Genomic DNA, 12,493 nt, shown 5'->3' with positions numbered 1-12,493 from the left:
CTTGTAAACTAAATGCTACTAGTGGGCCTGCAGCACTCATTGTTCTACCCACTAAAGTAGCACTTATAAATGTGTCTCAAGTATGCCACTGCAGCCGGTAGTGCAGTTTTAAACTGCCATTTCAATCTGGCAAAGTAAAATGTCTGCTATGCCTGAACCGTCTATTTTAATACATATAAGTAACTCCTGTTAAGGTAGGCCCTAAAAACCATATGGCAGGGTACAGTGCGTTTAACAAGTAGGGTATGTGGTATTCAGTTTTACATGTCCTGGTAGTGAAAAACTCGTACATTAATTTCAGTACTGCTAGGCCTACCACTACTATTGGATAACATTGGGTTGACTGATTACATTCAATAAGAGTTACCATTGGATTGGGAGCAGGTGCACATATAATGTTTAGACTCAAATGAAGTGTAATGTAAAATCCTCTTCAACAGTAGACTCAGGTTTTAAGTCACAAATCTGAAAATGCCACTTTTAGAAAGTTTCTTGTCGAACCATCAGTGCTCTGTAACTGTACTGGGTCACATGACTTTGAAAGATTCTGCTGTTGGGCTTTGTCTTTTCCTCCAAGACAGTGAGACTGTATGGGAGAAGGTATTGGTAAAATGGGGCATCCTGCCAGGACAGCTAGGCATGAAGCTGATCCCTGACCCATTTGCACTTCAAAAGGTTGTGCCTCCAGTACACACAAAGGAATCTGGTACTAGTATTGTTTTTCATCCCAGACTTACTGGATGCTTGACAGGGGAAGGGAAGAACTTTCCTGAATCACATTTGGGGGTATTATAGGAAAGCCATCCACTTCAAAGGCTGGCACCAGTTATAAATATTGAACTCTTAGAACACCACTTCAGAACACTCTTGGACCTGTTGAAGACTTCAGAAGGACTGCCTGGACACCTAGGGGACTGTCCTGCTGCTACCAGAGGACTGCTGTGCTGCGTGAATGCCATCCTTGCTGGCTGAAGGAGAACTGGACAATCTCATTGAATGCAAAACATCAGAGGTGACTCCAAGGGCTAGTTGGCTGGCCTCCTGTGTGACCTACAGGGATATTGCAACCTCCTGAGGCCTTGCACTCTGTACCTGGCCTCTGCTGGAGTGAGTCCACACATTGCAAGTGGTGCCCTCAGGTTCTAGACCATTAGAAGTGGCAATAGAGGTTCTACTCCTGCCTAACCTAAAACTAGAAACTTGGAAAACTTAGAACATTTTTTCACCACAAAACTCCCTGAAAACTGATACAAGACCAGGACCTACCTGCCAACCAATCTGCTCAAGATACATTGCCGGTCAGCCTGATTTGATCCATTGCTGTGGAGCCCTTGTTTGACACACTCTGCAGCTTCATCCCGCTGGGTATTTTTGACTTCTAAAAAAGTGGTAAAGTCTGTAAAATAAATCTTCACAGTGAACTCATCGAAATCCAAAAATAACTTGAGACCAGGCCATATTCACCACATGTATCTGACCAATGCTACATCACCGTTGGCATAACTTTTGCCTTTGCCTTGATCTTGTGTGATCAGATACCCACCCTTGGCACTTTGATCTTTTAGGTGTTCCTTTGCATTAAAAACTTTAAAAATTCATAACTCTGGTTCTAGTGATTGGATTTAATTAATTTTTATGACATTGTATGGATTACATTTTGCACTCTTTCCCTGTAGTTGTTGGGGTTTTTCTTTTGCTGTATTTTCACTTGAATACTGTTTGTGTGCTGCAAAAATACTTTACTCATTGCCTCTAAGTTAAGCCGGACTCCTTTGTGCCAAGCTACCAGAGGATTAAACACAGATTAACTTTGTGACTTTTGTGGTTTATGCTGACTTGGATTGTGGTTGTTCCCTGAGTGGGTCTTCCACTCCCCTCCCCAGCAAATAACACAATGTCTTACAGTAGATGAGATACTGTTATTTGGGGAGCAGCAAACATTCCCGCCCATGACTGACTTTGGAAAGGAGACCAATGTACCTATTTATTTTACTAGAACCTCATACATAAACTTATTTGTAAACAACCTGAATTTTGAGATCAGTTAAGATTGGTTACATGAAGACTGTCTAGTGTTTCTACTTGAATGCCACCATGCTGGATTCTTTAATTTTTCTCTTTTTGGATAAGCCATTACAGAGCTCATAGGGACAATTTACAAAGGCATTTTTGCTTTTGTGAATTGGTTCTCAAAGGTTTCGGGCTTCTGATACCCAAGATGTTTTAGGCACCCTTCTTAGAGAACTACCTGAAAGCAAGATTGCAAGGAGGTTAAGGGAATGAAGAAAGAAAGGTGTGAGGATGAGGCAGGAATTAAAAGGTGTAGCAGAGAAAAACTTAGGGTCTCAATATGAGTCTGGTGAACCAAGGACCGCCAAACTCACGGTGACGGTCGGACCACTGCACTCCAGGCGGTCGGACTGACACATTATGACTCTGGCGGTCAAACTACCAAAGTACTGCCATCACCGCCAGAAACAAGGATACCACAGCTGAGTCAAAATTTATCAGGCGTGATAGATACCCCCCTTCCCCAATACAGGTTTTTAGAGACTAACATAAAGATTTTGGTGCTTACCACTCCAAAACCTGCATGTTCTGGTAAATACTGGAAATTTTCCCACACAAGCTTGACCTGCTGAAATTTATCACAAAACTCATATTTGCGATATGTGTAATATCCACAGGTAGTACACACATCACAATCAACTGGCCAGCTGATAATGACTGTACCAGGAAGAGAGGGCTGCAAAATGTGTTTGTATATTCCAACAGATTAGACAGACTGCAACAACTACTCTATCACAAAACATCCAGGAGGCTACAATGATGTGATTGTAGTTGTACTTTGTGTCTTATTTTATCTGTTCAATCTGTTACTTGTTTGACTTGGCTTACAAACAAATATTGTATATTTTTCAGATGTAGATAAAAAGGAGATTAGGAAAATACACACCATTAAAATGATCCTCTCATAATGTATCACACTAAAACGCATACATCTGTAAACATATATGTTAAAGAAATAAATATTTCTGGCACAAACATTAAATCACAATCTGTTATTTTTCAAATCAAAATATAAGTATTTTGTAAAGCACAAATGCAAGTGTTTGTACTATGTTGTTTACACCTTTTCTTTCTTTTTTTATGTTGCACGTAGCTAGGAGTGAACATTTTGACCTAAGAATAACAAGGTAAATTCTAAAATCATGAGTTCACAGCTCATGCATCTTCGACAACTATATGTGTAACTGCCATATTCTGTTCCTGTCCTTATCTGCTAATCTGTTACAGTGTCAAGAACTTCTGTCTGTCGGTTACTTAATCTCAAATACAAAGCCAAAGACAAAATTTGTGGTCCCGTGCAGAGTTGAGGGTCAAATAAGCTAAAGGGGTTTGCCTTCGCAGAGCATTTGCTCCATAAAAAGGTAGGATCTGCAAATGGAAAAATCCAACTTAAAATGCACTAAAGTAAATTGCAAGATACAATTGCCCTTGCTTCGTCTTAGGTATAAATTACAAGTTCCAGTGGATAGCAACATAAAAGGAGTGGCAAAGAGGTACGTCCCTCCTCAGTGAGTAATGTGTCATATTTTAGGGTACTGTGACCCCTTACCTTTAAAACCATAGATCCACGTGCTGGCACATACCAAATGCAGAGCAGGGGGTCTGCTGTCCCTATAAGGGGTTGTATTACAAACAGTGTCCCATGAGTGCAACCGGTGTGCACACCCATTTTCAGCAAACAAGGAGTATGGTAGTATTACAGAAGAAAATGCATACAATTATTTAGTCCAGTGGTTCCAGTGGTCTGAGTGGGTGGGATCGGAGTGGCATGACTTGCCATACTCTTTGAGTTTATGAAAAACATTTTCCCTATTTTTTATGAAAAGTCAACCATTCCATGATGGTAAAAAGCCTCAGCTGAAGTTTTATTCAGGGGTCTCCTGTGCTGTGAAACCGAGGGAGTGGCAGGCAGCTTCACGATAAATACGCCTTCTTGCCAGGGTGCTTGCTTGCCTGAAAGAAATGCAAATGCTCCCAACTGGTTCATCTGCAAATGTAAAGGGGTTCTTGGGACCCAGTGCTAGTTTAATTGATCGAATCACATGAAGCTTTGTGATGACAAAGATTTATTATTTTCCAGTGGTTGTACAAGGGAGTTAGCAGCTGAGTTGTGAAGTGTGTGCTTTTCAGGGCAGTTATATAACAGTAAATCATAACGTACAGTCAGGGTATTACTAAAATCTATATTTGGAAGCACCATTTTATCTAAAACCTTTTTGAGCATTTGGTAGCAGTATATCTTATAGTGTGTTATAAGTTTAACAAAATGACTTACGCAAATGATAACACATTTTATTTAATTTGCAAACAAATATAAAAATAAAAATAATAATTTTAATAGGAAGGTTGGAGCTTTTCTAAAGTCAATTGAAGCCACACATTATTAATACTATATTCTGTTTGAAACACCTGCGCTGCTCCCACGAATCAATCTGAGGATATTAATTTAATTTTCAGCCTCCAATTTTAAATTCCTTGACATTTCCAGTTCGCTTTAAAATTTACAATTGTACAATTAGACACTTTATTTGTATACACTTTATTCATCTGTGAACCGTATTTAATTTTCTAAGCAGTCCCAGACCCACTGAGAATGCTTTGCTGACCACCAGGAGAACCACTGCAGTAGTCCCACTGTTTGGGACTACTGTTTGGGAACCACTGCAGTAGTCCCTTCTATAATACAGACAACATTGGAACAAATAATGTGCTGGTGCTATTTAAGGAGGTCTTCCCTCATTTCTATGAGGGTGTGCCCCATATGCAATTGAGGGAAGCACTTTTCCTATATGCCTGCACCTTACTATATGGAAAGATGCGGTCAGGAGGCTCACTGACTGAGTGCTACAAACAAGTGATGCACAATCATTGCAGCCCCTTAGGGCTCCTTCTGGAAAGGAAGAAACATCTGCCTGCAGGGTTATCTCTGCCCCCTTTAGAAGTGCAGATCAAGTGCTTTCTGCATTGTGAAAAACAGAGTAAATATTTCAAACAGCCTCTTTGGCTTTCACTAATATTCAGCACCCTGGGCAGGCAAGAGTCTGCCATGAGGTCAGAGCATTATATGTAGTAAGGTGCACTGTCTCTGTTTGCAGCCGGCAGACCTTGTTAAAGGTGTTAAAGGTGTACCGCAGATCAAGCAGTGAGTGTGGGTGCACAGTATAATGCAACCCCAGGAGTCTATTACTGGAGTTGCTGTGATGCATAAGAATTTGTAGAGGGAACTGTGGCTCATGTATAATACAAACAACATTTTCCTTCAGATTCTTTAAAGTAAATTACTATATCTAACGCACCACGAAGAACTGTCTGTGTTGCACCAGAGACAATGTTTAAACACAAAGTTAGATGTGACCTAGCCAACCATTTGCATGCATGTTCACTTGCATAGACACCAGGAAACCTGCAATCAGGGTGCGATGACTGAATCCCTATAAGCATGCTCATGCAACACAGTTCTACTCATAAAGCGTAATGGCATTTCGGTAAATGAATACCTATAATACTTAAAGTTAAAACTTCATATTACATAAATATTTTGACAGGCTCCAAGATCAGCTATATCCTATAAGTTCAAGTCTGAATGTGTTACCTATAGTGAAAGGTTAGCATACATTACACATCTTTAATTTCATCAGTTTAATGAAGACAATGTCGATCCACCATGTACACCTACATCCATAACAAAACATTACTGGACCGAAATGTCAAATACCCGGTTGGCTATTATACTTTTGATACAATGTTTAAAAACTGAATTAAGGTGTAATTCACAACTTACTTATGATATTATAAGCAGAGATAAAACACAATTTTCCAGATAATTCTGCTTCATATATGTACATGTTATATATGTAATACTGTTCATTGTTGATAATTTGATTTGAAAACATGGGTTTGGTAATTCAATATAATTTATGATGTCATACTATTTTACTACAATTCATCTAGAGACTCTAGGACGATATTTGGTGCAATGCAGCATCTCATGATGAGATGGGTTTTCTTAGCTATAATTTCGAAGCAGTTACAGATATATTAGGCTTCAAATATGCATTGCCTGACTGTACAAGAAGCCTAGGTTATCAGTTCTTACCACTAAAACAAGCTCTAATCAACTCCCACTAGTGTCTGATAAGTTACAAATGGCCCTTGCCCGCTGATTCAACTCACAAAATTACAGTGCCAGTGGAGTGGGAGCACCGAAATGATGGCAAGAGGAATAAAGGGCACCTCTTTAAGCACAACGAGCCTTTCTTTCCTGAGAACGTGTATGCATCTTTCATGAAATGCAGATCTTTATGATCATTGATTCCACCCACATCTCATGTTGATCAGTCTAAAAATGACTCCTGGGGTTTAAATAACTGATATTTCAGAAGCTCAAATAATGTGACACATAAAATTTTTACTGCAGGTATACTGTACTTTGTCAGTAATATGACACATAAAAATTGAACTGCAGTTATACTGTACATTGTCAGAAATGTATGTGTTACTTCTCACAGCTGAAAATAGGCCTTATTTTGAATAGTCACTAAGCATATCAACATTCACATGAATTTCCATCTAATATGTAAAAAGTGAAAAGTGCCATTTAAGATTACTCCTTTGTAGTAGTTCACATTGGAGCAGATCACTAGATCACAAAGTCCCAGTTATGAGCTTCCCTTTCTTTAAATTAATATTTTAAGGAATGTCATTATTGTTGTTGTGGTTTCCTCCATTCTTTCTCCTCTCCCAGCCTGCTGGCTTTAAAACACCATGGGCCTGAATATAATTATATTTTGTAAGTTCGCGCTACTTTTGCATCAAAAAATGATGCAAAGGCGGCGCTAAGGTTTCATAAATCAGGCCCTATGTGCATTGTCCCTACTAATCAGTAGTAAAGTCCCATGCCTCCCCCCAAAACGAATACAACAGGTGCTGGGAACTGGCATTCCCTTCTTGGCTTCTTTAATTTCCCTGTAAGCTAATTGAAAATGATATATGCAATGTACTGATGACTTGGATAGATAAATGTCATATGTCTGCGTCAGTGTACTTTTGCCACCCACATATATGACAAAAATATATTTTGGCCAGGAACTCCACTGTGCTAAGGGTGGGCTGTACTTTAAATGCACTGCAGTAACACATGGCAGAGAAAATTGCCCTTGACATGTAGAAAAACCTATTTCTATCTATTCACAAGTGTGCATTGTTGGCCCACAACACTTGGTGGTAACACACAAAATTCGGGCACACTAGACATTGAATTAGTCCTCTCTCACAGTGAAATAAAACCCAAAAGCTATTTTTACTGAGTAGGCTGCTCAAAACTTTTCCATAAACAAATCTTGATGTGATACAAATAAAGACTTGCCATCTCCACCTGGGAAAATGCTAGTGAAATAATTCATAGTAATTTGCAATTTAATTTTCAAAATATGATTTGATGCTGAAAAAAGGTTTTGTATAACTTTAGATGAAAAAAAAAAATTTGAAAATGTACCTTAGGCTGCCTGAGCAAACTGTCTCAGTTCTGCCACTCATCACACCACCATAGCTGAAATATACAAATTTGGATGGGAGAGTTAATGAACTCTGTGGCTCAAGAGACAATGGCCTCTCTCTGAGTGCAACAAGGACATGGTGGTGTTAAATGCTTACAACTTCACGGGGATTACCTACCTTGAGGTAAGCATGAATATCTGATAGAACAAAGGACAGCTTTGACACTTCTTTTCACTTGGAGATGCCAAAGAAGGCTTCTCCTATTCATCCTCAGGACTCTGTTAGACAACCAGGCTCCAGTCTCCAGTCTCAGTTGGAGACAGAACCAGTTTAGACATTATGAAGTGAGAAGAAAACTCATCTAAATAGATAGTCGCTAGGAAGTTGAAGTGAAGCTTCCCTGGTCCCAGGAGTGCTCTGCCATTTTAAAACAACAAGGTTTTTCGAGTTATTTTACAGTTTAGTGAAGGCAAGGTACTGCAAACAGAAGTGGTGGGGCAGTAAGAAAATAGATAAGATAGGGTTTCAGAATTTCTCCAATCACTGGGTAGTACACAGAGTAAATCTGGAACCTTCACCACCACCTCTTAAAAACATTTCTGAACCTTGGAAGACTAGTCCTAAAAAAGAAGGACCTGCAGGATGAAGAAAGAGTCCCTTTCGCCTGCTGAAAGAAGAGGTTCATTCAAGGACTCCCAACTCCTACTGCAACATGGGTCTGGAAATGCTGTTCAAGCGTCAGTTCTTTGTTTTTCTTGCTTCAAGGATGCAAAAACTGGAATTTATGACTCTAACAGAGCAGAGCTCATCACTGATAACTGGAGCCTGCAGGGGACCTGGCTAAAATATACCTGATGCCTAGAAGGTTGCACTGCGGAGTAGGGACTGAAAGTCTAACCAGTGAAACCTTCCTTGTATGTGAGGTAAATTGGGACTTAGACATTTTCTCCCCCTCAGGAGGAGGAGAACAAGGTGCTGAGAGTTCCAGAGTAAGGGTGCATCCAAGGTGGGCAAGACAACCAGGTTCATCACAATCACACATGGAACTTTTTTCCACACTGAATCAAGTTTAGCAGAACCTCATGGTAAAGGAATATAGCCTCAAAGAGCCTTGCTCGGCTATGGCTTTTACCTGTGACCCATTGGAGGATTTTTAAGACCAAAAAAATTGTTCTAAGTTCAAAGGCAACATCTTGACTGGGGCAAGGTGGCAAATCTATCCCAACCGTAAATCAGTCTTGATGGTTGTGAAATCCAGCTCAGTCCTGCTCTGAGGTTTTGGCACAAACACCAACACCTTAAGTGGATGCTTTATGATGACATCTGTGGCTACAAGGGACCTTTGTGGCCTCAGCCTTGGACTTTTCCCCAATGAATGATTTTGACTTTCATTTCAGAGACTGAAGGCCTGTTCACAAACTGCATTTTGTAGTATGCTTAGTTGTTCTACAATAGTGCTACTCTCATACTACTAAATGTTATTCACAAAGGTGCATGCAGGGGTCTCTGCCTGCTTTTCTCCTGGCTTGTTTGTGTAGGGATCTGTCCCCCAACTGCAAAGATTTCCACACAGTTATAAATACTTTTTTTGTTGTAAATGTGGTGGGGAGGTGTAATGATTTGAAAATGGGGAATACTTATGACTTAGTGGGAAGGATTTAGGAGAAGGAGGGTTTTAGAAGGGTTCAGGAGGGGTTTAGGGAGGGCCCACCTATAAAAAAGTAAGCCCTTCCTATGCGCAAACTGCACTTCTACAACTATTACAGCCAAAAAAGGTCCCACAACAGTTGTTAATGTACACCATCTCAGACCTGGAGCAAGTCTAAAACCACAAATGGTTAACCACTCGTTCAGCAATCTTCTCCAATAGAAAATAAAGCAGGCAGGGACTTTAAATATCATCTCATATGAAATAATGTGAAAACAAATTAATTTATTTCAACTTTTAAAAATAGATACCAATTTAATTTAATTATAAAAACTATAATAAAACATTATTTTATTATAAAATGTTTTAATAATCTGTTTTAATTTAAATTAAACATTAATGCTTAAAAATCATTACATTGTTTTAATTCTAAAAAATAAATGTTAGTAATTCCGTATAAATAACGAATAAATAAAAACATTTTACTTTAGGTGAGATTTTTTTCACATAAATCTGAATTTTAAATATAATTTAATATGATTAACTTAAATAAATATTTAATTCAAAATGAAATTATTTATGCTGTAGCATTTTTAAAATGTTGCTCTACCTTTCAAATAAATGCATTCAATTAGCGTACATTAATGTTAAACATAAAAATAGTTGTGCTACTCTTCTTTAATACACTTTTTAAAAAGTCCCTATACTTTCTGATACAGAAATGTCTACCCCGTGGCGGAGACCTCTGCCTACTTGTGAAAAGTCACTAGCAGTAACTTTACACATGTAATTTTAGCTCTATCCCCTGTTTCAGGGGTCGGAGACATCCAAGTCTGCACTTTACATAAATGTGCACTTATAAATGGTGAATATACAAAATATGTAAATTTACTGCAAAGTAAATGTAACTATAAATGTGTAGATTTACTCATGTGTAAATGAACGTTTGTGAATAGGTCTTTAAATCCAAAGGTAACATTTTTGACAGGGATGATCTACCTGATGTATCTAACCCCATCTAAGTTGGCTTAAAATCGCACCTAAATCCTGGTCAACCATAAGTTGATGCTTTTCAAAGGTACTTACCCTTTTCTAGGCACTTTTTTCCCATAAATTATAATATGATATCATATAATTTATATCTCCATTTTTCATGAACTGAATTTTAATAATCATGTTGTCTTTTGCTCATTAAATAAATTGCATGTTTTTTAAATTAGTATGGGTATTTTATGGTGCTGTGTTCTTTATCTTACAATTGTTAGTAGTGCATGAACTTGACACACATTTCTCTAGTGAATGCCTGATGCTTGTGTTATCGCTGCTAGGGTTTCAGCAGAATCTCTTTCAGATCTGTATTTTGGACTAACCACATTGTGTTTATTAATTTAGTAGAGGTTGTTGCCTCGAAAATAAATGAACCAATTCCTGACAAATATATAATTACCTTTGGTGCAACTTTAGATAAACAAAACAACAACTCACAGAATGACGCATTAGGATAATAAAAGGGATTTCAGACCTGAATAATAAGATCCTGATAACACAGACTTATCAAGTAACCATTAGCAGCCGTTGCAATTACGTTCATCATAACCTGTGCCGAACTGTGACACTTTTGAAGTCTACAGTCATGTGATCTTAATAGAATCTGTAATTTCTAGAGATCCACTATAGGTTAATTCCTAGTATTTTACAGTGTATACTTGGAAAACAACAACAGAAACCTAGCAGATTTAAAATTAGGTGAATGGTGTCCTACCTCCATGGATGCAAGGCAAACCCAGGGCAGTTGTCACCGCATGTATTACAAGCTTGTCCTCTTTCTGGTTCACCAAACGAAGCAAGCTTAAAAAGAGACACACCATTAATGAAACAAGATATAGTGGTGAAATAAAAGTTTGTCAAACAGTTTGAAATCTAGTTTGTTTTAAAAGACAATGGGCCAGATGTAGGTAGGTGGCAAATTGCGAGTTGCAATTTGCGAGTCCTTCCGACTCGCAAATTGCAACTCGCAATTTGCTATGCAGAATGGTGTCTCAGACACCGTCTGCGACTCGTTATGGGGTCGCAAAGACCCACCTCATTAATATTAATGAGGTGGGTCGCAATTTGCGACCCCATAGAGAGTCAGGGCACTCACGGGGATGGTGGCCTGCTGGGAACAGCAGACCACCATGTCCGTGACTGCTTTTAAATAAAGCCGTTTTTTTTTTTCAAAGTGCAACCCGTTTTCCTTAAAGGAAAACGAGCTGCACTTTGAAAATAAAACCGAAACCTTTTGTTTCGGTATTTTTCAGGGCAGGTAGTGGTCCATTGGACCACTGCCTGCTCTGAAAAATTATTTTTTGTGCCAGACACAAAGGGGAAGGGGTCCCATGGGGACCCCTTCCCGTTTGCGCCTGGGTTACCATCCACTTCAAGTGGATGGTAACTGCGCCTTCATTTGCGACCGCAATCGCGGTCACAAATGAATATACATAGCATTGCGAGTCGCTAATAGGAAGGGAACACCCCTTCCTATTAGCGAGTCAGAAATGCATTTTGGAGTCGGATCCGACTCGCAAAATGCATTTCTGCATTCCGGTGAGGCTTTTGCGACTTGCAAACGGAGTTTTTCGCCGTTTGTGTGTCGCAAACGCTTTGCTACATCTGGCCTAATATTGCTTCTTATTTGTTGTTATTGGAAAATGGGTTATTGGTAGGGCAGGTAGGTACCTACACCTAGCAACAAGCCACCAACCTCCACATAGGTACAGTTGGGTCTCAGTAAATTAATCCCAGCTCAACCCTTGGTAGCTTGGCATCGAGCGTCAAGGCTTAACTTAGGAGACAAAGTGTAAAGCATTCAAATATCAAAAAACAGTAATTAAATAAAACACAGGAAGCAGTTTAAAAATCCAAAACCAATTTATAAAAATAGTTTATATTTTTATCTTTAAAATGACACAAAAACGATTAAAATCGGTTCAGGGGAACCGGAGATATGAATTTTTAAAGAATTATTACTTTTCTAGCGCTTAGAAACAAAAAGCGCCAATCGGGTCATCTGGTTGCACCTCGACCGGGGCAAAGTCAAACTTTCAGGCCGACCGCGATGGAGCCCTGCTCGGCTACAGGTCGCGGGAGGCCTCGGTTAAAAAGTTACCTTCTGACTTAGTCTTTATTTTGAAGTTTTTCTTCACCGGGACGAACCTGCCAGTTGAATCCGACCTCCTGGAGCCCTTGTCCGGATACGCGATGTGGGTTTCCTCGGTGGAGACTTTTACCTTCGGACTT

The 12,493-nt window shown here is 39.2% G+C and overlaps 1 protein-coding gene across 4 annotated transcripts in view; it reads right to left on the bottom strand.

Moving 5' to 3' along the window:
- The window catches only part of PRICKLE2 (prickle planar cell polarity protein 2), a 1,019,428-nt gene that overhangs the window by 964,162 nt on the left and 42,773 nt on the right, over nt 1-12,493 (bottom strand). For all 4 annotated transcript variants that reach the window (XM_069206505.1, XM_069206507.1, XM_069206504.1 and 1 more), the window contains exon 2: nt 10,977-11,062. In XM_069206505.1, coding sequence (XP_069062606.1) covers nt 10,977-11,062 — 86 coding nt within the window. The remainder of the gene's footprint in view (nt 1-10,976; nt 11,063-12,493) is intronic.

Source organism: Pleurodeles waltl, chromosome 9, assembly GCF_031143425.1.
Source record: "Pleurodeles waltl isolate 20211129_DDA chromosome 9, aPleWal1.hap1.20221129, whole genome shotgun sequence".
Taxonomy (NCBI): Eukaryota; Metazoa; Chordata; class Amphibia; order Caudata; family Salamandridae; genus Pleurodeles; species Pleurodeles waltl.
This window is presented reverse-complemented; position numbering and strand designations above follow the sequence as displayed.